The following is a 26,716-nucleotide window of genomic DNA, read 5'->3' as shown; positions in this document are numbered from 1 at the left end:
AGCCATCTGTGAACAGACTGTCCAGAAAATGTGGAGCCTCAACATCTCACAACCTTCTGGGCCTCCACGGCCCATCATTCAGAAGAGTTGTGATCACAGTGCAGCACTATGAGAGAGATGTAAACATCTTCTACAACATATCCTAGAATAGAGAAATAATGTAATAACACTTGCTCAAGGGTGTTAATCACAGAGCAACCTTTGCTGAGCCTTCTCCAACAGATGACTATATTCAGAAATATCCTCACTTCTCCGTGACAATTGGATGATTCTCCATTATGTACAAGGCAGCAAAATAAGATTCATTTCCTGTATACACTGCCATTTTAAACTTTTATCTGGTGCACATCAAGTGGTGGAACAGGCATGTCAGCAGCAACAGAGCATAAAATCTCCATCCTAACAAGAACTTGTGTTATTTCATGTTATAATACATATACATAATAGTTTCATCCCTGTCAATACTGCCATTTATTTGCAAAGTCAAGCTTAACTCATTCTTAGCTTTTAAACAAAAACAAAAGCAAATTATCTTAAAGTGTTCTGCCAGGCAGGAAAGGAAACGCGTGCTATTTCTGTTTTACAAATTCCATCATGAGGTTGGTAACACTACAGACAATAATGGGTGGAAGAACAGCACAATATAATTTTATCAGTTTAGAGACACGATTAAATTAAAGCTAAATTTAATATGATGCAAAGGTCTGTTTTGACAAGGCAAGGAATAGTAGCTTCTGTGTATGTACCATGCCACAAGGCATGTACAGGAGTCNATGCATTCTAGATGACAAAACTGCTGTTTAGTGGGCAGCTTCAAATTCTTGACATAATCCAAGAGAAAGATGCTCTGGTACCTACCGCATGTTCTGGATTCCTGGAGGGGAGTGATAATAAATTCCTTGCTAGTAACTAAAACTGAGTTATTCAGCCCTAACTAGTCACTGTACTGACTGAGCTATCATGGCTCTGTTTTTCTTTCCAATGCATAGCCTAAAGATCTAGAAATTAAACCACTGGCCTCCTTACTTCATTTTTCTTAAAACAAATGTTTTGTTATGTATTTCCCAGTATGGTTGAAAATAAATTGAAAGGCTGTATGTTGCAATAAAGTGATAAGTATTTCTGGTTTATATTTGAGAGGTGCTGGGTTGAAGCACTGGCTTGGAGATTGGCTGTCCTGACTGAGGTTTTTCCTGGTGCTCTTCAGTCTTACCAGGCAAATGACGGGACAGCACCTCACATTAAGCTATGACCACTTATTTCCACATCCTGTCCAATTCGCTATCAATGCAATGATTATATAATTCATGATTATGTAATCTGTGCTATGGACAAGGCTGTTAAGTAAATAAGAATTAATAAACAAAGAAACGGAAATCGCCTGTGCCAACTGAAGACCTTTTCTAACAAAGCACGGAGAAGTTCATGTGTTTGCTCACAGTGCACCGTGAAATGTAAATATTCAAGTGCAGACACGATGCCCTGTGCTCATTAGAAAGAACTGTTTTAAATTATATAGAATTTCACCAGTCAGACACTTAAATTTAAACGCATGAAAACAGGAGGGCAAATGAACAAATGGAACCTGTAACTACAGCTACTGTTATGCACAGAAACGAATGATTTTTTGACTAAGTAGTTTGGAATTGTTTTCAGTATATGAACCTCTCTCTGAAACCCATACCTTGAACCTGAAGATGGACAATGCGTTCTGCTCTTCCATATGGATTTTTGGCAATGCAAGTGAATGTTCCACTGTCCGACTTTGCCGTATCGGTGATGTGTAGTTCTGATAAATATCCGCCTTTCACAGGTGTTCCCTTCACCTCATATCTACAAATAAAAGGCATATCAGGTCTGCCTCTTGAAGTTACAAATTTGGTTCAAAAAGTCCCAAATTTTACACCTGTCAACTGACTATGTAACGCACTGATCTCCCATACACTCCCTCTAGTCAAGATTGTGCTGCTAAAAATTTCTGTTGATTCGTTTCACATGCATGATACATATTTAAATGATCTTAGCTACTCATGATTCAGTCAACATTATCATTCCCAGTTCTCTTGCAGGAACACAGAACCCAGATCATGTTCTTGGCTGATATCTAAACCAATTCCATGCTTTGTCTTTACTTACTGCTTCTACCTTGATTGTTCTCTGCCAAGTTTTTCTTGGTTTTCCTCCACTTCTACTCCTTTGAAAATATCAGTCCAATGCATCACTTCTACCAGTCCTTTACTTTTTGATATTGTGTGTCCAAATTATTTCCATCTCCTTTTGATATCCATGATAATATTCTGGGGAACTCTTCACATAGTGTAAAAATTTTTAAGATACAAAAAGATATAATTAGAATCATTACAGGACACAGAAGTAGAGATTCATGTAGAGATTTATTTAAGAAATTAAAAATTCTACCTCTTCAATCACAATATATACTATCACTTCTCTTATTTGTTATGTACAAAAAAAATAAATTTGAATTAAATTCCAATATCCATAACATGAATACTAGACAAAAATATAACTTCCATCTATCTTCATCAAACTTATCACTATATCAAAAAGGAGTCTACTTTTCTCGCATAAAAGTGTACAATAGTCTCCCACAAAGTATCAGAAACTTGAGTAATGATACTAAACATTTAAAATCAGAGCTAAAGAATTCTCTGCAAGCTCATTCCTTCTACTCTGCAGACGAATACCTCAATGTAAACAGACAATAATGTACAATTAAGCTATATTAGTTTAAGATAGAATTACTTGTACCAGTGGGTATTCTTTTGACTTGTTCTATATCCAAAGGTATTAACCTGCTTAGGGTTTATGGAATGCAAATAAATTCAATTCATTCATATCGTACTTACTGATTTCTGGTCACCTAATATTTAGACTTCCCCTGCAGTGGAAAGGTCTGAAATTTATTATCATGAATTTGACTTGTAATAATATTAGAATGCCAGTACAAATTGTGACTGTCATAAGTTGAATCCTGTATGTGTAAACTTAACAACTATATATACATTACAGATACACAATTTGAAGATTCTGCCAAACTGTAGAATGTGTCAGTATGTAATTTCCCAAATTCTTCCATCATTTCAGCTCTTGTAGGCCTAAATATTTTCGTTTAGTTTTCTTCTCACTTGCTCTCATACAAGACTTCCACCAGAATGAGAGACAAAATTGACAACAAAAATTGAATTATATGCAGAATACTGGGGGAAACCTGTGTGGTGATAAAAATTCAGCCATATAGCAGATAAAAAAAATTCTTGACAATGGTGTTTCTTGCAACTGAGAAAGAAAGCTTATGTACAGATTTTCCATTTCAGTTCAGTATCAGAAGCACGGTAAAATGTTACATTTGTCCATTTTATGCAACATTTTATGCTATGTCTGTTTTGAGGTAAGCACAATACATTATTTAGTTTGTGTATTTTTATTCATCATAAAAATGTGTGTACCCTAATTGTAATTGTAAACTTTAGTTTATTATGATAAAATCAATTGATTCCCTGTGAATGTTAATGGGCCTATCCACCATGACACATATTATTATTATTTTTGAACAATGACTTTTTGCATATTTAATCAGATGCACTTTTACTTGCAACAAAATGTTTCCATTTAAATGATACTGTATTTGGCATTGGAATTTCTTTACAGAATTTATTTAAGAGAGAGTTTCAAACCTTCTGCCTGCATGTTGCTTTCACACTGCGAATTACTGGAATTTAACATGTAGAGTGACTCATCATTTCTTTATCCCACGCCACCACAGTTTTTATGTTATGTATCTCAGACCACCTTTTTGAGACTTACAATTTTTTTCACTCTACTGTGGATTGTCACCACTGACAAGGGGTGTAGTTTTACCACAGACAGAGACAATGTTGATGCCATGGTAGCTAAGGCAAATGTTCTGCACACACAGTGATGTCCTCTGTGAGAGCATGTTAAGCACAGTTTACTACATGATTTGATAATGAAAGGAAATAATGTCCTTTAAAAGAAAGTAATTTCAGATATACGGAGGTAAAATCGTCGGCCAAAGAGATCAGTTAGAAAATAACATTCTGCATAAATCTCCACTAGCACTAATGGTGAATTAATAAGAGTATAATTTCTCCCATTCAGAACTTAATTTCAAATTCAGAAGTTGTTGCTTCTGTTCTGACAGGAATTACCTGGGCTGAAGAAGAGCGGGAAACCGAACGCCTTCACGTTGCCACTCTATACTCATGGGGCCGTCTCCTATGGCTTGGCACTGTAAAGTCTGTGACGAACCTCGGCGGACACTAGACTGAGCCGACTTGACTTCAAATTCAGGGGGAACTGAAGAAGATGGATGGATATTAGTTCCATAAATTTTACTTCCAGAGACAGAATAATAGCTAAATTCTATTAATGACTGAAAATATATAATAAAAAACATTTAATGCAACTTACTAATTTATAATTAATTTTAAATATAAACACACAATACAGCATATATGAGGTGAACAGATCTTGTCTTCACCTTAAAAACAAAATAACGTTCTTATGTCTTTCACAATTGCAATGACACTTCATCTCAAAGATTTAGAAATTTACTCTCCACTCACATAACAGATGGTTGACATATGCAGTATTCTGGTGTGAAACGATATATATGCACTGGCAAAAAAAGATGAAATGTCTACAAGTTATTAAAAATTAAGAGAACTGTGAATAAAATACATGAGGTTCACTTAATGAAATCAAGCGAGTAACTGAAAATTAAAGTCAACACGTAAGATGCGTGACAAAATGGAAAAAGTACGGACATGTCATAAACAAGGGCATGCATGCAATAATGTGCAGAATCTGACATAGCAGGGGAGCAGCGGGTGGCAGACACCTCCCCTTTCCACTATGAAGTAAATCGTAAATAATCAAAATTTTAATATCACTGAGAAAGTTTGAATGGCAAAACAATGTTAAAATACCTGCAATGAGCATAAAAAGTACACAGAGGTCATGTAAAAGGTCTTATGTGACAAAAGCCTTACTGAACAGAGTTATGAAAAATACTTCAAAAATCACTTTCTTTTGAAAATACTGTTTCATGTAGCATCCTTACCATGTACAATCAAGGAGACAACTGCGCTGAGGCCTGCCCCAACACCATTGATGGCTTCACACAAATACTGACCTTGGTGCTCTTGCAATACAGGTTGTATCAGGAGTGTGCCATTTGGAAAAATCTGTACACCTCTACCATGGATCGACAAATCCTGGTATTCATTCGGCTGCCTTCCTGGACCCAAATTACCTGAATTATCCATGCTGTTTGACTTAAATAATCCTAATGTATGAGTGCCTGATCCTAATCACAAAGATAGGATTCTCATGTTCTATTGCAGACCAATGTCTTCAAATTCATGTATTATGCATTTTTAATAAAAATTTCACACTTGGTAGACTGACTGAAATATGTAGCAAAATACCACAGTTAATTACTATTTATTGGTTTGTTATAATTAGCTGCAACAAAATATTTGAGGCTGTGAAAGGGTGTCAAAATATTTAGTGAAATGAAAGTGAAACTAGTCCAGCTAGCAGAAAATTTTTTTCTGAACACATGATCCCCCATTTGTTATGTTTATTTTGTATGAATCCATGGACTGTTCGCATAAACCTGACAGTGGACTAGAATGTGGTTTTCCAAATGTCTGCCTAAATTCAAAATAGTACCACTTACAGTGAATTTATTTAAATGTGTGACACCCTGCGAGGTCTAACATTAAGTACTTTTGTTTGGGTTTAAGATTTTGTGAATTTGCCAGAGGACCAGCTATATCATAGGTATGCAGTAAAAATGTGGTATAAATGGCTTCTCACCAATTACTTTCCTCCAAGTCAAAGTTGGGGTTGGGAAACCTTCAGCCTGGCAATGGAAGATAACTGAATCATCCCTTGTGACATTACGATCCCTTGGCTCCAACACCCAGCGTGGTGGAACTGTAACATGGGGTCTTGAATTAAGAAAGGAGTTTTCAAATATCTTTTTATGAGCCCGATCTCAGTTGTTTCGGCATCATTGTTAATTTGTCATTCTATGTACAAGACAGTCAAAAGTAAAGGCAATTTTTGTTTACATTACAAGTGATGGTGGTAATACTGAAATGGATGAGGGATTTCATTGTTTTTTCTGATGGTGAGTAATATTTGGGGGGGGGGACAAGGATGATGTTTCCCTTTCCCCAGATCTCATCCTTGCCTGAATCACTCCTACATCTTTATTGCAACATTCCCATACACCTAACTCAGCCCTACCTAAGGGCTCTTTGGGGCACAAAGAAATTTCTCCTAAATTCGCAGACCTGCCAAGAATTCACATGCTCTTTAGATACTAGAGAGAGATTGGGATGATGGACTAAAACAACTCATTCATCCTATCACTGTACTACTATTTTACTACATTTATACCTTACAGAAAATAGCACTGCATCTATTGACAACAAAATTAACTCTTGAACTTATTAACTGCATTTTTCCTGACATACAAATTCTCCGTGGCTAACACGGATCAATGTATTCACCAGAGGCAAAGAAAAAGTGGCACAGCTTCCAGCCATGCCTCAGATGACACCATCTTCCAGTTTTCAGTACATTAAACCTCTGTCAGAATAACATCGGAAAATGTGCTCTCCCTCATGACCTACTGTGAAGATGCTGCCAGCTTCCACCCTTCTACCTCACCAGCCTTTCTGCTGCTTTGTGTCATTGCTTGCTCTGGCTTATGTCCCCAAGATTACTACAATATTACTCAATAGAATTATGTGCTGTTTAATTGCAACACATGTGTTATAACCATGTAAACATTTCGTTTCAAAAGTTGCTTTACATATGTAGTTACTGGGAGTGTTTAACACAGTTGGCAACAAATTATATGATCTGCATTTTGTCAACAGAGAATCTGAAAAGTAATGGAATTCATAAAAGGATGACACTTCAGCCAAACTGTAACAACACGAGCCAAAAGAAAGCTAATGAATGGGACAAAGTATTCAAAGGATTGTGAATCAGTGATGTCGATGACAGGTGGATCTTGTGGCCAAACAAAATACGAGGGTAAGTCAATAACTAAGTTACAAATGGATATACAACTTAAACAAATAAGAGTACTGATTTGAAAAATGCTTTTATTTCTCAACATAATCTCTCTGTATATTGAGGCACTTTCCCCACCCATCCTTTCACAAGCCCCTGAAAACCAGCAGCATAGAATTCTTTGGGCTGCTGTCGGAACCAGGCAGTAACTTCCCTTTCTACAGCTTCATCGTGGCGAAAATGTTCAGCCGAAAGATGATGTTTAAGAGGGCCGAACAAATGGAAGTCGCTTGGAGCAAGGTCGGGGCTATACAAAGGATGCTTGAAGACTTCCCACTTGAAATTTTGCAGTGTCTCATTTGTCTTGTAGGCAGTATGGTGACACGCGTTGTTATGTAAGACCAACACCCCTGGTTCTGACAGCAGCCCAAAGAATTTTATGCTGCTGGTTTTCAGGGGCTTGTAAAAGGATGGGTGGGACAAGTGCCTCAGTGTACAGGGGGATTATGTTAAGAAATAAAAGCATTTTTCAAATCAGTACTCTTATTTAAGTTCTATATCAATTTGTAACGTACTTATTGACTTACCCTTGTAATATGTGATGAGGTTAAAGGGAAGAACAGTCAGCATTTGGAAGTCAACTGAAGAATCACAGTTGAAGAAACTGCACCTGAAGTAAGTGCCAGTCAAGGAAATAAGCAGCAAAGCACAACTGAAAATACTTTACTCTAACCCAGTGAGCATACTTTTTTACTAATGGACCAAATACACCGAATGTGAGAATGATTACACAGAAGAAACATGATATATTAATAACTGTGCTATTACTTTGTCAAAACTTAAAATAAAATTGCCTCTTATTTCTGACTTGCCAACATACATTTGTGTGTGTATATACAGAACCTGCTTATGTAAGATTATATATTTCTGTCATTCATATATATTTCTAATTAATATAACTAAATATTTTATGAATATCTGATACAGTATTGAAATAATATGCCTGTAAACAGGAATGAGATTGTGCTATAAAATTTTAATTCATATATATAATTTATTTAATTCACATGGGAAAGCAATATATACAGGCCTTTAATATTCACTGCTATCATTAAGATAAAGATGTATTTGTGTTACAGTGTGTATTGCAACTGGAAATGATAATTAATATAATGTGCTACGGAGAACATACTAAGAATTATATGTTTAATTTTATAAACGTTTATGTTCATGTTGTACTCCAGACAATATTTTTGTAGTTCATGAATATACGATGAAATAAAATTGTATGGACTTCAGTTTTTCTGCTTTTGCATGTGTAAATGTAAGCGGCTACTTTTCTTTTAAGACTGAATTTTTCCCTGCCAACAATAACAACACAAACATCAAGGAAAGTTGGCCAAATATACAATTTTGCAGTACTGCCAACCTCACAAGTTGCAAAACTGTATCTAGTAAGCAGTACAATGAATGGTTTGTACAAGAAGGGATTCCTGTGATTAATGCCATCATGAAGTAAAATAGTATGACAATGTGCGCTGCATACTGCAACTAGCAGCCCGAAGACTGAGCAATGTGGGATGATCTAATTAAACAAAAACAATGTAAAATTGCAAGTGTGCTGTTGCATATTGTATCATGTAAAGCAGGCACACAACTACAGACTACTGCAACCATCACATAGAAGCGACACAGTCAACTATGGGGCAGACCTCCTCCCACTCTGACTGTGCCAACACCATGGACTACCGTGCAACTGAGCTGGGGCAGTTTTGGATTTCACGTGAAAGTGGAAAGCAAGAGAGACAGTTAGAGTGAAAGAGTGAAAGTGAAGTAACCAGTTTCAGTGCCCCAGATCTCTGTTCATCCAAGCTAGACATCAGGAGTACACAGTTTCTGAGTGGCAGAAAACATAAAGATCTGGTCCCGGAACAGAACTGGCATATGTAACAGGTCTTAATGCCAATTTGTAACTAAGACATTCATTTTTAAAAATATGACTGAAGTAATATTTGAAATGTTTCGTATTTAGAACTAAATTTGATCTTAGGAGTACTGAAGCATTTTGTGGTCTTTAAAACTTAGTTACGAATTGGATGCAGAATTCTACTTATACATCCAGGATCTGAAACAGGTGCAAGTTCATAATTTCCATTCTAATATGCAGGATGACGTTCTATAAGAGTTCCTCCAGTTAACTATTCTCATAATTTCGGTAAATAAGGATTTAAGACACGGCACAACATGTTTGCAATGAATTCAATTTTAAAGACGACTCTCTCAGGAGGGCATCTGAGTCTCTGGAGCTAGAGAGGATGTCGATCTGGGGCAGCATGGTCATGTGCATGTCCAAAGCCATCAAGCGGTGCTATTGGTTAGTGCTCGCGAGTTCGAGGATCTGCTGGATGGGCTGGTAGGATTTGTGTCCCACACGTACGGTCCGGTGCAGTGGTGCGGACATCAACCCACAAGTGCAGCCAAGCGAGTTCCGGTACGTTCCGTTATGTTACGTCACGTTATGGTGCATTCCGTTACATCACACAAGGTGCAGTCTCCTTACGTTTTCATACATGTTACATTGTCCCACATGCAACTTCTCTCTTAACAAATATCGACTATAGAGGAGTACGACATAAAAGTTCGTGAAGGTTGTGTATTAATACAGTTATTGTGCTTCTCGTCACTATTTACCGTCCTGTTCTTATTTAAAACGTACGTTTCGAAGACTGGATTCTGCCTCTATCTTCAGGTTCTATCTTACGTCTGGAGACAGGGACTAGCTCTATTGATTGAGTCCAACTGAGTAGGTCCCACCTGAAGATGGAGACAGAATCCAGTCTCCGAAACGTCATGTCTTTTAAACAAAAACAGGAGTGGAAAAATTTCAGAAACACAACTGAACTACAGAAGAAGTATGTTTGTTTATTACTGAGCTACTGCAGTAGCTACCGAGTGGTATCTGAGCTGAGAGATACAAAATGTATTGAACTGAAGTGGATGAGAGAGGAAGTGGTCATGGCCTATTTCAAAGGACTTAAAAAACACATGGAAGCATGAATAAGATTAGCTGTGTCCTGGCGAGGAACCAAAGGAGGCACGTGTAGATGCTGAAGACCGCTTACTGACATGCATTTTATTGCTGATGATGTCAGTTGTGTTATCTTATGAAGTTCTGTATGACTGGTTTTGGATTCAGAGTTTTTGTAACGATTACGCACAGACTGCAATTGTTATTTAGCATAAAATAAAAATAAGGTAATTCAATTCATATACAGCGAATTGGAAACAGTTGGGCAGAGAAGTGGCCATTGGTTATTTGCAGATATATTTACTTGGGATTAACGAAGGCCATGCCATAGATCAGGCGGTTAGTAGCCGGCTTCCCACCGCGACAGACCGGGTTCGAGCTAAAGTCGGATCATGTGGGATTTGTGGTGGACAAAGTGGTATTGGGGCACATATTCTGCGAGTACTTCGGTTTCCCCTGCCAATTCTCAATCCACCGACTGTTCCACATTCACCTTCATCTATCATCCAAGGCTGGTACAATGGGCCAGTCAGTGGCCAAGAAATGAGGATAACAAAATCTGGTAGTCTGTACTGCTGTGTAGCGTGGGAGTGACGCAACGTGAATGTCATAACGTGACTCAACGTGACGCCGGTGCCGAGTGCCAGTGTGCGGTGAGTTGTGAGGTGCGACACGCAGCCAGTTCAGTCCTCTCGTTACGTTACCACTGACAACCAGCTGCGCCGTGACACTGGCTGTCTTGGCTGGGTTCCCGGCAATGCACGTGTAGTTTCCCGCGTGCGCTCGGCTCACGCGCGGGATGGCGAGCGTGCTAGAGAAGTCGTCTTGCATCACCTGAATCCCTAACTCGGGCGGGAGCGTAACGCCGTCCTTGAGCCAGCGAAGTGTCAGAGGTGGGTCTCCCGCTTGGATCACGCACTGTACCTGCGTGCGAACGCCCTCGATAAGTTCGCCAAACGTGAACGGACCTATCCTAGGAGGAACTGGAAGAAGACAGCGGGGTTTGAAAATCTGATGGCCATGTTGCAGAGCCAGCACCCATCGTCCAGCCGAGGGAGCAAACGACTGAAAGAGAGAGCTGGGGTTTGGGGGCGACTGGACGATGTTTGCGGCTGATTACCGTTCACCAGGAGCCTGGAGGAATGAGATGCCTGGGCAGCTGAGTTCGTAGCCAGGCACGTGTAGTTTCCAGCATGATGAGGCCTCAGACTGTCAATGCTCAGCGAACTGGTGAATTCTCCCAGCTGCTGCACGCTCACATCCATGTCAACAGGTCCGCCATCTTTCCTCCATTCAATGGTCAGGGGCAGGTCTCCGTTTGTGACAAGACATTGCACACCAGCGCGATTTCCGAGATGCAGATCCATTTGAAAAGCAAATGGGGAAATTTTCGGAGGTGCTGTAACACAAAGAACTTGCAGCGCTTGTTGCAAAGAAAATTGTACAGTGAAAATTACACCATTCACGTCTCACTTTTGATGTGGTACTTTGGTAAATGCACGAAAATTCTGAATATCAGCTTTAGCAGATGAACAACAAAACTGAGATGAAAGGTAAGCTGATATTTGATTGGATGTAATATAATAAAAAACAAGTGATCCTTTAACTAACAAATACATAACACATGTGTGATAATGTTATGGTAATTCTTTCTTGACAGGAAAGTTATGTATTAATTTGGAATTAAGTCTCCTTAATTTTCGAAGTCCGATTTCTAATTTTTTTTTATCTTTTTCTTCATCTTACTTGAATCACATATATCACACACAACGACATGCAGTGTTTACTATAAACCTGTAAATCTATATTTGAATCTGTCTCTCAAACATCCAACTTCAACTGTGAAGAACTTTCCACTAAAATGTTGAGATTAATTTCTTTCAAGGTGCCTCTTTTAAGGAGAATTCTGTGAAAGTGGAAAGGATATTCTGGCATATGGGTCGTTTCTATAACAATAGAGGAATGTCCCTAAACTTTCTCACCGCAGTGAGTACAGGCAATGCTCCACGCTCTCAAATAATCGTACCAACGACACTATGGACTCTCGACGCTGACGACAGACAGACAGAAACAGAGACAATGATACCTGTAACGTTTCCATACTGCAGCTTATGCTTGGTATGCTCTACGATTTTGAGATTTCGTTTCAAGTCAACCGTCACTGCTCTCTTGACCGTTGAAGGTGCAAGTCTGTCATAAGACTAAACTTCGATTCTCTCTGCAGTTTCGTATATAGTATTTGCAGTGTTGCGATACGTCCGTCTTCTGCATGAGCGTCATATTGTCACGGGTAGGGAGGTACGTGTGACGTAAATAACGGGTACTAGTTCGGATGACTGGATTTATTAGCACCTTGGTTACATTGTCTCTCTTAATCACACTTAATGCAGTGTTATCGCTGGTTTACACAATTACAGTTCACCGTTGCCCACGCACTAGGATTCTCCGGCTTCACTAGTCGTCTCCTGGCAACTGATCTCAACACAGAAGGCAGTACTTCAGATCACTATGACGTTTTCTTGCCATTTCTTGTTCGATCACCATGGAACCTCGGAATTCACTAAAAGTCTCTGGACTATTCTTAGCTGCAAGCGGACTCGTATTACATAGCCGCGGCAAAGACACGTCAGAGAACACAGTTCTGCTGTTCCGTAGCACAGACCATACAGAAAACAGTAGTCACGTGATAGCTAAGCACTGTTGGGCTGTGACGTCATTGCGCCTGAGTGGAAGTATGTTTACCGGGCCGATATATAGAAGCTGGTTGCATCCGTGCGTGTATTACCTAGAAAGGGCTGTTTCTGTGGCTCAACCGTTCCTACATGGAGGAAATACACCACAATATACTGGATCCATATCATATTCCAAATACATGAATAATACGAATGTTATATTTCAACGTCGTATTGTGTGTGAACAACCTATTAACGCAATTCGTGTGTAAACTTACGTGGTATTTTACGACATGTTTCGGCTCTTTGTAGTCATCATCAGGAAACATATTTTCACACACACTATTTTGCTGCTGTTTCCCTAAATTGCCAATGTTTACAACTTGAAGAGCTTATACGTGTTATTTATCAATGTTAATGCCAACTGTCACGATTTTGAGTGATTACAGACGGGATTTGGGTTCGTTATTGGACTGATCGCTTTACGGATCGTAACTACAAGTAATTTTAAGAGTCTCACTGAATCACGCACTCCAAATATCGTTGTAACCACAGCACACATATAAATTCTTCTGAGACGTCATTAATCGTTTCTTGGTAATGGATTTTAACAATGTTTTCCGTTTACGCCCTTACCGTCTGGAGAATACCCCACAACTGAACTGTTACAGCTAACTCCTAGTGTTCCCAAAGGCTGCCTTTCAGCTGACTCCCGTACAGAACTTACTTAGTTGCCCCAGTTGTCTTCCTTACAACTCCTCGGCCAGACCGAGTAGAAAACATCTTTTCCAACAGTACCTCTACTGCTGCAGAGGCGTGTTTACAGCAACGGTCGCGCCGCGGACAGAAGGAAATAGACAGTTCTCCTGCTGCTGCGGGTGTGTATGTTACGGGAGTTTCCTAGAGTCATCACCTAGCATCTGGTGTATACGCAACAGTACTAGTGTTTCGAAATGTCCTCGATAAGGATAATTATTCGTTAGTTTAACGTTACCGTATTTGAATGATGATTCTGATCCCAAGTTAGGTATAATGAATAGTCCCGAATGCATAATGTTCTGGCGAAATACGCCTAATTACGTCTAACACTAAGTCAGAACTGGGCGACACTGCTTAGCTTCCTTGTTATTAGAAGGAGGAGACAAGATGGCGTGCCCTACCTATGACATTGAGAGGAAGTGTCTGCGTGGCCGTGCGGCCCTGCTTGTTGGACGCAGTACACCGGTATATACCACGGTCAGGGTCGCCCTGCACGTTCTCCAGTAACAGTGTGCCATTTGGGAATATGTGTTGCCGCCTGTTCAGGGGAAGACGCCGTCCATCTGAAATCAATGTTTCAATCACAGAATTACTTGCCATTGCAAAGAGCCGATCTTTCAGAAAACACAAAATTCAAGCACAGATGGTAAGATTGTAAAGTTTCTAGATGCACATTTCATTCTTACGAAATCAATAAACTTCCATCTTGAATTGCCACTTTAAGCACAATGATCTTAAGAGATTTGGATGATTCCAAATCCATGGATGAAAATTTTAAGAATTTAAAATTCACTGTTAGGCCAGAAATTCACAGGCAGTTAAAAAGCCTATGTTCATTACCGTGTTTAAAAAGCCATACAACGTCGGTCGTAGTTGACTGAGGCACTATGCTAGAAGCCGGAAGGTCGCGGGTTCGAATTCCAATGAGGTGGATTTTCTCAATTTACCTAATCCTTCCAGCCGTAATATGACCCTGGGGTAGACTCAGCCTCTTAACAGAAATGAGTACCAGCAATCTTCCTGGGGGTAAATGGCGGCCGGCGCGTAAGGCATGGAATTTGGTGTGTGTACGTGTTTGTGTTTTCCTGTGTTTAGGTAGATGCCTTGCGACGGACTGAACATCCGCCCAAGGAGCCCTACCGTCTGTAAACTGATCAGGAAACTAAGAAATCAGCCCTGTGCTCCAAAGTTGGAGCAAGAGGAGAGGAAAAAAAGGCTTAAATAACGGCACGGACTTCTTTTGTGGCCGGGTACTAACTCAGAAATTGAAAATGTGACTTCGCTTAAGGCAGTAGCTCAGGCCTCAACGCAGATCGTGTAAGTGCAAGCAGTCAAGAGCAGGCCAATGTATCTGATAACTCTGACGGTTCAGTCTTAGTAAGATGGAGCGACGTATTATACTTACAGGTTTGACTTTCTATAAACTAACCGAAGCATACTTTTAAAATTAGTTTACACTTCCAAAAATAAGTGAAGTATTACAGTGCCGTAAGTGTCAAACTGAACTCTGGAGAACAGTGACGCAGAAATGCATGAAGTGTAGTAGTGAGTTGCGGTATTACTAAAATATTTATATTTAATATACGTTTTTAAAAACGCAATTAGACTGAATTTAATCCTATTATCATGCATAAACTCAGAACCGTAAGTATAAGCCGCTTTCCCTACCATTCAGATATCTTGCTGATTCCGAAGTGAACCATTAGCGTACTAATTTGAAGAACAAGCATGGGCAAGACAAAGGCCACAGGAACAATGGACTTACTCCGCGAGATAAAAGATCTTCCTTAATGGAGCACAACACAAGACCCTTAGAGAGTCATATGCTCAGCACAAACGTAAGAAGCCCATTTTCCCAACACAATAAATACGAGTAGAGAGAGAGAACTGCAGAGCACAGTAACAGAAACGTACATAAAACTGACGGGAACACTTCCTAACTAAGACCAGTAATGCGACTATTTCGTTTATGTTTGAAGAAAGGTGATTTAAAAATTCAGTTCTAAATTATTTGGCAGATCATAAGAGGGAGAGTCAGTAGATAGGTCACAAACGCAAGTAAAACAGCTGTAATGGTTGTAATAGGTTTTCTATGTGTGTCACTAGGTAGCAGCAAAGTGCAGCTTCATGACGGTCTAGGTAACAGACGCGTATGCGCATGTTCAGAGGTTGGTTTCAGTAGTCAAAATGGCAATCGTGCATGAGGTGTATACTCATATATTTGTATTTTTGTGAGCGAAAGGGCTCAACGCAAAGACAAACATACAGAAATATTTCCTGCTTACGTTGGGAAGTGTTTGCCGCATAAAGCTGCTTATAACTGGGCCGAGAAATTCTCTCAAGGCCGTTCGGCAGTCGCAGATGATGTCCGACCAGGTGCAGAAGTTGCTGAGAACAGTCAAAAGACTTCTGTGCTGCAGGTTTCGACGCACTGGTAAAGCGATGGGACAAGTGTATGTTGGTGCAGGTTATGTCGAGAAATATGTTTTTTTCGGGTTCGAATATCACGTGTTTCATGTTTTATATCCATTTGCGATCTCTTTACTGACCCTGCCTCACACTAATTTGTGGTTCCTCGTCAAGTTAATATCTGAGAAGATCCTGATTAGGTTTCCCTTCATGGTCAGGATTCTCAAGATATGTTTCAGGAATTAACAGAAACACAAACGACATATTATATACAACAAAGAACACATTGAGAACAAGACGTCTTTATGACCAGAGGCAAAACTATTACAGTACAAGAACAGATTCAGACAATAAAGCGCCGCCAAATGGGAAAACTTCATGGTGATTCTGAACTATTGTCAGTGTTTCCGTTTGTAGACCATGTAACCCTGGAAAATAATTTAGAATGACGCGATATAAACTCTAATACTGAACTTACCTTTCTGCCAGACGATGGACTCTATAGGATAGCCGGCAACAGGGCAAGCCACGTACAGACGTTCTCCAGCCACAGCCGACATATTGGGCATTGGCCGAATATAGGGAAGACCTGCAACAGATGTGCAGGATGAAGATACAACTGCGGCCCCTTTTGCATCTTAAATGTGTAAAATACTTATAAAACGAATGGGGGATAACAGGAATGCATATGGGATATTGGTGGGAAAGCCAGAAGGAAAGAGACCACTGGGAAGACCAAGACGTAGGTGGGTGGACAATATTAAAATGGATCTTAGAGAGATAGGATGGGATGGTATGAATTGGATTGATCTGGCTCAGGATAGGGACCAGTGGAGGGCTCTTGTGAACACGGTAATGAAACTTCGGGTTCCATAAAATGTTGGGAAATTCTTGAGTAGCTGCACATTTGGCTTCTCCTCAAGAAGGGCTCAGCTCCACAAGTAAGTAAGTAAAATACATATAAAATGTTTTGAAGTTACTTTTACAATATTGTGAGCCGTAGAACCATTGCCAAGTAACAGCTGCGTAAACAGTACAACAGCCATTACTAGGGAACAGCTCTGCGGACATGTTAAGTCCAAGTTCGAGGACCTGTGTAATATTTCTAATCGAATGTGTCTTTACAATAAGCAGTTATTCCCACTCTTGATTCCTTAGCCGGAGGACCACCCCTTATCTGCTGTCTGCGACTGTTACCCTCCATATCTGAGGACGCGCCATGCCGCGGTACAAGGGATCTACCTAACATGGCTAACAGGCAAAGCACATCATAAGGAAATAGCATTCCAGAACTCAGCACAAAACAAGATCAGTAAATATTCTAACAGAACTATACTTCTGCCTGTGGTTCTGTATGGGCGTGAGGAACACAGACTGAGGGTGTTGAGGAGAGGGATGAAGTGACAGGAGGTTGGAGAAAACTGCACAATGAGGAGCTTCATAACTTGTACTCTTCTTCAGGTATAATTAGAATGCTCAAGTCAAGGACGATGAGATGGGCAGGGCATGTAGCACGAATGGGGAGGAGATGAATGCGTATAATAAACTGGTGAGAAAGCCAGATTGAAAGAGATCACTAGGAAGATCAAGGCGTAGGTGGGTGGTTAATATTAAAATGCAGAGTGTGGGGTGGTATGGATTGGATTGCTGCGGCTCAGGGTAGGGGTAAGGAACCAACGGGTTCTACAAAATGTTGCGAAATTCTTTAGTAGCTGCGCAACTGGTGGCTTCTCAAGAAGGGCTCAGCTCACACCTCCGCCTCCTACATGCAACCTGAAGCACAGAATGTACAGATGTAATGTTACAAGCGTCATGTTCGTCACGTATCGATCTGGCATGAACATTGCTGTAATGTTTCGCCCTCTTCACTGGACAGTTGAAATAGCAGATCATTTCAATTAGCAGTGACTGACGAGCAGCGCGCTCAACTGCCCCACACGGATCACGATATCGCCCAATCATGCGCAAGTGTAGTGCCAGGGCCAACCGTTAACAATACCCAAATTCCCCTGTAAAATCGGCCGTAACACTCAAATTGCCCTCTGGAGTGTGAAGCGAATTCCTTCACTCTTCGAGACATGTACAGTATCCAGTTACAGTTGCCATAACTGTAATCGGACGTAACAGTTACATCCCTGTCGTCTGGTAGAAGTTTCACCGACGTTTCGGAGGAACGTAATTCGTCAGAAATATCGGTCAGCTATGAGACTATATGGCGTATTTATAGTTTATTACATTTTATTTTTTTTAGCATCCTGTTTGCTAAGTTGGAGCTTATACAGGGTGTATCACAACTCAACGGAACGGACTTCTCATGTAGAGAGAAGAAAACAAGTTTACGACAACATGGGTCCGAAAATGCATATAGTTACAGAGTAGTAATTGTGTCTGCACGCCACTGAAAAGAACTGGTAGAGGAAACTTTATCAGGAGGTAATCACAGGTGACGTCATGATAATCATAGAGCTGTCCTCCCAGTGAAAGGCGGACCAACCGAGAGAAAGCATTCATGTCGCCAATTCTTTTCAGTGGCGTGCAGACACAATTACTACTCTGTAACTATATGCATTTCCTGACCCATGTTCTCATATACTTGTTTTCTTCTCTCTACATGACAAGTCCGTTCCATTGAGTTGTGATACACCCTGTATAGTATATACTGTCACATGTACACCCATTGCCAAGTAACAGCTGTGTATACAGACGACAGTAAAACAGCCGTTGCTGGGAAACGGCACTGTGCACACTTTGTTTCCACGGAAACAAAAGAAAATGCAACAATGGAAGAGATTTTCTGAGTCCGTGCCAGGGCTAGATAACGGGGACTAGTAGTTCGATTGCGCCACCCTGTTCCTGGAAGATACAAATATGGGGACTTGGTCCTCCAGTTTGGAGAATTCTGGAATCTCAGAGAGTAAAATATGGTCATGAGTCCCGCGGGACTCGTACCCGATAACGACTGCGCTGCCGGGGACCAACAGCAATTGCAAACGACAGGCTCATCCTCTGGTTAGAGAGGATGTTACATAGGGGCTCTAACGCAAGAGTTCATTTGAAGAAAAGTGGCTGGTCGTGCGCCTCAAGGGGCTTGGCGCCAAGGCAAACCGCCAGTCGTAAAGTGACTCTGACTCTGGTTAAGTCAGTTGAGGTTACAATTGTGAGAAGTGAGAAGCTAGTAGCTGAGGCCGGGGGCAATTCGGAAATCCAAAAGAAGAGAAACGTCCACCGTTTAAGCCGCTACTAAGCAACGGCTAGTGAAGACTGAGAACACTTTAAGTGTGCAGTATCTACAGCAAACTTTGGAGTGTGTAACTCAGTGCGACTGTCGTAGTTATTTGTAATTACGTTCTCTAAGTGATCAAAAATCAGATTACCAACCCAAACCCCGTCTATAGGCACTCGAACACGTGACAGGATGTAAGACCTTTAATAAAATGATTTTAAAATATTATTTTCAGGTAATTTCATGGGGATATTTCTGTTACTGAAAATAAATTATTCTTTCAAACGAAAAGAATAACAAAAGAGAAAGGTTTTAAGAGTCTGCATGAACCGTTTCGTATGCGTATCATGACCGTCTTCTAAAAAGAAATTCCAGATCAGCGAAACGACGCTCAAAACCTTACTGGGCTCAACAATGGGCTTTAGCACTGCTTAGTTTGAAGTTCCTCATATCGAAAAGCCAACTGAATGAGACATGACAGCCAAGCGACTTGCCCAGCCTGAAGCTTCTTGTTCAACTGCACGTTAGGTGTAGCCCCCAGAGACTGGGATCCTCGCGTAGCCACAATAGCAATCTGGCTCTGCAGTTGAAACTTGTTTGCAATGTCCACGTTTCTCCGAAGCTAACAGATTACGAAAATGCCCGGTTACTGTGGGGGCACGCGGTAGTGTAGCTGATAGCGGGTTTGAATCCCGATGAGGTAATTGGATTTTTGACTTGACCTAATCCTTCCAGCCGCAGTGTGGCCCTAGGGTCGACTCAGCCTCTAAGAGAAATGAGTACCAGGAATCTTCCTGGGGGAGAAAGGGCGGCCGGTGAGTAAGGCTGACACTGTCACCGTCATCTGTGAGTTGCTTCTATGAGAGCCTCGACGTCTCACAACCCTCTGGGCCTCCATGGTCTGTTACAGGATAGCTTTACCTTTTTTTCTTTACACAAATTATGATAAAACTCTGGGAATTAATCATGTCGAAGCGTTAATTAAATAAACAAGTAAAGAGGTCGTGTTTCAACTGATGGTGTTTTGATAATGTTTAAGAATAATTAGTACTACTTAATTTCCAGTCTATGTTATGCATTTCCATGCGGTGTCAATCAGCCGTTTTTAATAATTCATAACAACTATGAAACTCATAATTATCAGCTGCTTTACTGTTCCAGTTTTGTGGGTGGGCCCCCCGGCCCCTTCCAATTTGGAATTGAATTCTGAATGTATTAATGTTTAAACATCTGGAAGGACTCTGTGAACGGGACCTATGCCTACACAGTACAACATGAACACAGAAGATCAGCAGACAAATATTCATACCATGACTGGGATTCGAATCCACGATCTCAATGTTCGAGAGGGTAAAGACATTCCGTGTCTAAAACCGCGTGGCTTATGAGGTCGGCTGCAATTAAGATTAAAATTAATAAATATCTGTTCGTATGACACTTGTAGCTAGCTCCGGAGACGCCGAGCATGTCAAATACACGGCAGGCAATGGATATGCGGGAGTCCTCCCGCACCTGCATGCCTTAACAACAATGGGGTCACGTGTTTCCGCCCGCCAGTCAGGTTGTGTATGAACCTCCACCTGTCTGCCAGACAAAGAAGGGCAAGCTTCTAGCATCTAGTCAGTCCTTCTAGGAGTCTAGACGGAGGACGGCGCCACGAAGAAAGTGTGTAGTCAGAACCATCCTGGCCAAGATACTGGACTCGGGAGAGCGACTTGTAAACGGGGTTTGGATTGGTGAATGGATTTATTGACCATTTGGAGGTCGTAACTACAAATAACAATAGCACTATCGCTATTTCCACACTTTACAAAATCACGCTCTTTCCCAGCCCACAGTGTCGCCACTAGCATTTGCCTTGTAACGGCTTCTAACAAAGACTATTGCTCTGCTGTCGGATTCCAGTCTTCTCTGAATGGCGACTCCATTCCAACTGTCGGCACCGTTTCTAACAGAACCTCTATTGTTACATATGTATCCATTTCCGTGGGAACGTGTTTGCTAAGCCGTTGCCTAGAACCGGCTTTTACTTCCAGAGATGCCTCTGCCTTCAGGCTGTGTACTCACCATAGACTCGCATATCCGCGGAGTGGCTGACCTCTCCTACGCGATTGGTCGCTGTGCACCGGTAGATCCCGCCGTCTTCAACCTGAACGTTGCTGATGTTTACATGACTGATGACGTCACCATGAAGAGTTACATACTGACCAATAACAAACCTGCGGAGAAGAAAACTACAGACCAGAGAAAAATCTTGTCCCTATAGGGACTCGAACTGCGACCCCTCCGCAATCCAGCCCGTAGCCAATCGCGTTATCCCGGCTCTGAATATGTGTTTACAAGACATTATACGGGTTTCGACATCATGTTGAAATCATTCACTGGCTATTAAACTTTATCCCACACAAGGTATGGATGTTTGGTATGTGTATGCGTTTATTCTGTGTTTAGGTAGAGGCCTTGCGGCGAGCTGATCACCTGTCCAAGGAGTCCTACGTCTGCAAAGATGATCAGTGAAACTCAAAAATCTGCCCTATGCTCCAAAGTGGGAGCGAGAGAAAACAAAATTGACCACAAGTTGCATATATTTCGAAGTTCTATCACCAAACAATTCTTCATAGAGCGACACCAATTTCTCCCCACTTTCACAAATTCGCATTGTCGCCATGTTGATACTGTTATTACCACGACAGTGAGGCTTTCAATGGAGTGCAGTTTCACGACGGACGGACAGACAGACATACGTATCTCCGCGTTACGTCCCTCGGAAGGAACATTTCGTCTGAAGTTCAGGTTTCAAAGAACGGGAGTCTCTGCTCGTAGCTACCTGTCGCTTTGCGGCAGCGGGAAGCCGTCCAGATGCCACGTGATATGAGGCGTTGGGTTGCCAGTCGCGATGCATTTGAGAGACACGGGAGGTCCTGGCTGCATCGTCTGGTAGATGAACTTGTACAGAAGTTGAGGATGGGCAGCTGCAATGCAAGATATAGTCCATTTGGAAATGTATTGCTAACAACTGGCACACAGTCATTCGTGCAGGCCGCAGGAAAGACCACAACACATANGACCTCTCCTACGCGATTGGTCGCTGTGCACCGGTAGATCCCGCCGTCTTCAACTTGAACGTTGCTGATGTTTACATGACTGATGACGTCACCATGAAGAGTTACATACTGACCAATAACAACCCCGCGGAGAAGAAAAATACAGACCAGAGAAAAATCTTGTCCCTATAGGGACTCGAACTGCGACCCCTCCGCAATCCAGCCCGCAGCCAATCGCGTTATCCCGGCTCTGAATATGTGTTTACAAGACATTATACAGGTTTCGACATCATGTTGAAATCATTCACTGGCTATCGCAATTAAACTTTATCCCACACAAGGTATGAATGTTTGGTATGTGTATGCGTTTATTCTGTGTTTAGGTAGAGGCCTTGCGACGAGCTGATCACCTGTCCAAGGAGGCCTACGTCTGCAAAGATGATCAGTGAAACTCAAAAATCTGCCCTATGCTCCAAAGTGGGAGCGAGAGGAAACAAAATTGACCACAAGTTGCATATATTTCGTAGTTCTATCACCAAACAATGCTTCATAGAGCGACACCAATTTCTCTCCACTTTCACAAATTCGCATTGTCGCCATGTTGATACTGTTATTACCGCGGAGTGCAGTTTCACGACGGACGGACAGACAGACACATGTATCTCCGCGTTACGTCCCTCGGAAGGAACATTTCGTCTGAAGTTCAGGTTTCAAAGAACGGGAGTCTCTGCTCGTAGCTACCTGTCGCTTTGCGGCAGTGGGAAGCCATCCAAATGCCACGTGATATGAGGCGTTGGGTTGCCAGTCGCGATGCATTTGAGAGACACGGGAGGTCCTGGCTGCATCGTCTGGTAGATGAACTTGTACAGAAGTTGAGGATGTGCAGCTGCAATGCAAGATATAGTCCGTTTGGAAATGTATTGCTAACAACTGGCACACAGTCATTCGTGCAGGCCGCAGGAAAGACCACAACACATGACCACAGGAAGAATCCCGAGAAAAACAAGAAAGCATATTGGCAACACAAAACAAAAGGAATACAACACAGAGCAAAAGGAGGAAATACATATACACCTTTTAACATATAACTCAAATTTAATTCCAATTAGAATATCTTAATATTCTTAAAAATTTTAATTTTAATATTTTTATTTTTAAGGACTGCATCCTGTTGCGTTATACAATGAACATATATAATTTTTATCGCTTACGCAACAATACTTTATTATTTATTTATATAGCATGCACTACATGTACAGATCGTGTACTCTACCCTTACAGACAACTAGACAGGCTGACAAAACTTTTTATTTTACAATGAACGAGTTGTACGTATAATACAACAGTCTGTTGCACCTGCTGAAGCTGGTTCGGTCGCAGATTTCTTCTTTTCTACCCTGAAGATGGAGGCAATACGTTCCTCCGAAACGTCGGTTAACACAATTTGTACACGGCGCCACATCCCAGAAGACAGCTTTCTTCAAATTATACACTGCTTTACATTGCATTCGCCGACACATCGTGTTTCGAGCACAAAGGCACAGACTAACATAAAATACGATCGTACGTCGGGGAAACACAAGAAAAAGGTTCCGAGGAATATCCTGAGATGATCATTATGCCACCCAGAGCGCTACGTACGCGACGCACGCTACATACGCTATGTTCGCTATACGAACAGAAAAATATCTCCCTTTATTGCCAATGTGACTGGTCACACAGACTTCCGTACGCTATGTACTCTGTTCCCTATGTTAGCTGTGTCGCAGACTGTACACAGCGTACGTAGCGTACGTGGCGAACATAGCGTAGCGCTCTGTGTGGCCAAACCTTTATTCCGCGCCGCACAATACACTGCAATGAAGAGCTGAACGCTGTGTAATCATGCAGCAGACAAATGAAAATTGGCCGGCCCCTCCAGTCGCGATACCCCGCAACACACAAAGAATGCAATGCGGATGTGGTTAGCTTCACGAACTCTATGCTACGTATGTTGTGGCATATTTGCTCAAAGGAAGAACCGTGGAACCAGAGAAACAGCAATTGCTAGGTAACGGCTGTGTAACACTCAACAGTGGAGTAAATGGTGACAGCGGCGTTTTCTGTGCGGTCCGTTCCGAGGCCATATAAAAAGGACCGGCTTCCATCGTTCAAGTGACTAGACTGCCGTTGTAACGAAAGCTACTAAAAACGGGGCAAAATCTGCTGTATTGATTCTGGACTGACAGATGGCCTGTATATATTGTATATATATTTTTACAATATTTAACATGTAAATGTAAACACCATTTACGTTATGACAAATTACTTACTACTGTAGAAAATGTCTCTGACAAAAGACAGACCCGTCCTCTCGTCAGAGAGGGCGCCCCCAAATAACAAGACTGTAACTGTCAAAGAGTAATAAATATCTGGTCATTAGCCCCAGATGAGATTCGATACCAAGACTGACTGACCGTCAGTCGCAATGTGACTTTGACTTTGATTTAATAGACAGTCTTGATATGGCAGTTAGGAGGACAGGAAATTGGTGTGAGATGGCCTTCAGCATGCGAGAACGTAATACCGGGAGCAGAGGATAGTCTCTGTTGGAAGCCGCTACCAAACAACGTGAATGAGAACACCATTTTCTGTGTGACAGTGATTTTAAAGACTAGTCACTATTTTCGTGTACAAGAGTCCAACAAATCCGATATCCAGTCCAAATCCCGTTTACAGTCACTCTATCACGTGACAACATAAACTCGAAGCTGAGGGTGAAACATGTTAATTAACGTAAGCAAGAAATGACTCCTGCAATATTTATTGGGGCAGAAACCAGAACGCATGGTTACGAATCTCAAGTTACAGCAAGTGTCGGGACCTAGTCCTTACAGATTGTAAGAACGGAAGGATTGCACGGATTATCTAGAAATAAATTGAATTGCCACTCATGGTGCCAGTGTATAGATAAATAAACATATTGTGAGATAATTCGACAGTGATAAATTTGTCCGAAACTTTTAAAATGTCACCGTTTTAATCACAGTCTAGGATTGCCCAAGTAAGTGAGCAGATCCATGATTTATTTAAACCGTCTTGCAGTGCATACACTCATTTATCTCCTTCTCTCCCTCGCACTACATGTTTCGGCATAATAATGCCATCTTCAGGTGCTTACTTATCCACGCCAAACTAGTTCATTGCATGCCTTGTTCTCATATTAAAATAACTAAAATATGTATCTATCATATACATTGTCAAACTTAAATGGACTTAAATCAGTGCAACAGGACGCTAAAATATAACATAAGTGAGCAGATTTTAAACATTTTGGACAAGCTGTATGCAGTCCCCTAAAATTGCTCGTGCTTTAGAAAATGTTTGCTGTGAACTGGGGTTGCAGTTTCAAGTAATTTCGAGACATACGGGGCTATGTGGAGATCATAAGAAGCTTTTGATGTACGTCACGGGGAAAGAGAGAGTAGGGAAAACTGTGGACGTTTCAATGCAGGCAATTAGGGGATTAAGGGACTTTGCTGGAAATGTTCAGGCTGTAACTGAAACCTTGAAGACTCTTCTAAGAACAGTTTCAGTGTTGTCTCCCTCTAGAGCTGAGAGCGAAGGCGGGCACAGCAGCTCATGTGCTCGTTTCCAACCCATCCAGCATTTGTTTAGAAACTCCAGTGGCCCAACCAGAGACGTGTGCAAATTGCTGTGCATATTTTAGGTTAAGGGAACTTTCGAGTAACGAACAGAGCAATTCCGGTTTCTCTCGTCGACCCCTTTGAAACGTGTTTCTATAAAAACAAAGGTAACAAAAAGGTATTTTCTAAATTCTAAATTAATATGATTAGGCTCAGAGTTGCTGGGTTTTGGGGATCCATCCATCCTCCGTATTCTAGAGACTAGAAAACACAAACGTTTCGGAAAGTGGATCTCTTTCCGCCCTCAGGCCCAGGTCCAGGCCCAGTGATTGAGGTTTGCTCTTTCTAAGGGACCCAGCTGAGTAGGTGTCTCCCCCACACCTCACCTGAGGACGGAAACGCATCCAGTTCCGAAACTCTGCGTTTTCTAGTTACTAGAATACCAGACGATGGACTAAGTGCGAAAATCCAAGCGTCACAAGCCTTTAGAATCTTGCACGATTAGGGTGTTGCATAATTGTGTTGGAACTAACTTTCTGGCGCACGTCTGTACTGGACTTGCTCCTGCAAATGCTCATAACAGCTGGCCAAATTATATATTTAAAATAAATATTCCAATACTACCCCAGCTTAGATCAGATTTAAAATAAGATTTTTTTTTCTATTACCTACGAGTACATTACTGAAACTTAATGATGTCCCTTTAACAGGCCGCGGACGCCGGTAAGGTTGTGAGTCGTCGAGGCTCCCGCAATTTCTGTACAATCGCCTCATAGGTAGCGATGAGTTTGCCACTGTACTACAGCACACATAAATTCTTCAAATCACATGCTAAATTTTCTCTGTGCATGCTGACTGAAGCCTCAACTGAACTGCAG

The 26,716-nt window shown here is 41.3% G+C and overlaps 1 protein-coding gene across 1 annotated transcript in view; it reads right to left on the bottom strand.

Moving 5' to 3' along the window:
• The window catches only part of LOC111869208 (Down syndrome cell adhesion molecule-like protein Dscam2), a 56,951-nt gene that overhangs the window by 1,874 nt on the left and 28,361 nt on the right, over window positions 1-26,716 (bottom strand). Inside the window, exons 6-14 of the mRNA XM_033753375.1 lie at window positions 21,996-22,140; window positions 21,236-21,387; window positions 16,424-16,534; window positions 13,938-14,099; window positions 11,226-11,504; window positions 5,866-5,985; window positions 5,105-5,281; window positions 4,191-4,338; window positions 1,685-1,833 (exon numbers count right to left, since the gene is read on the bottom strand). Coding sequence (XP_033609266.1) covers window positions 1,685-1,833; window positions 4,191-4,338; window positions 5,105-5,281; window positions 5,866-5,985; window positions 11,226-11,504; window positions 13,938-14,099; window positions 16,424-16,534; window positions 21,236-21,387; window positions 21,996-22,140 — 1,443 coding nt within the window. The remainder of the gene's footprint in view (window positions 1-1,684; window positions 1,834-4,190; window positions 4,339-5,104; window positions 5,282-5,865; window positions 5,986-11,225; window positions 11,505-13,937; window positions 14,100-16,423; window positions 16,535-21,235; window positions 21,388-21,995; window positions 22,141-26,716) is intronic.

The sequence above is a fragment of the Cryptotermes secundus genome, unplaced genomic scaffold (genome assembly GCF_002891405.2).
Source record: "Cryptotermes secundus unplaced genomic scaffold, Csec_1.0 scaffold552, whole genome shotgun sequence".
In the NCBI taxonomy this organism is placed as follows: domain Eukaryota; kingdom Metazoa; phylum Arthropoda; class Insecta; order Blattodea; family Kalotermitidae; genus Cryptotermes; species Cryptotermes secundus.
Note: the sequence above shows the minus strand (reverse complement) of the source record. Positions and strands in the feature narration are given on the sequence as shown.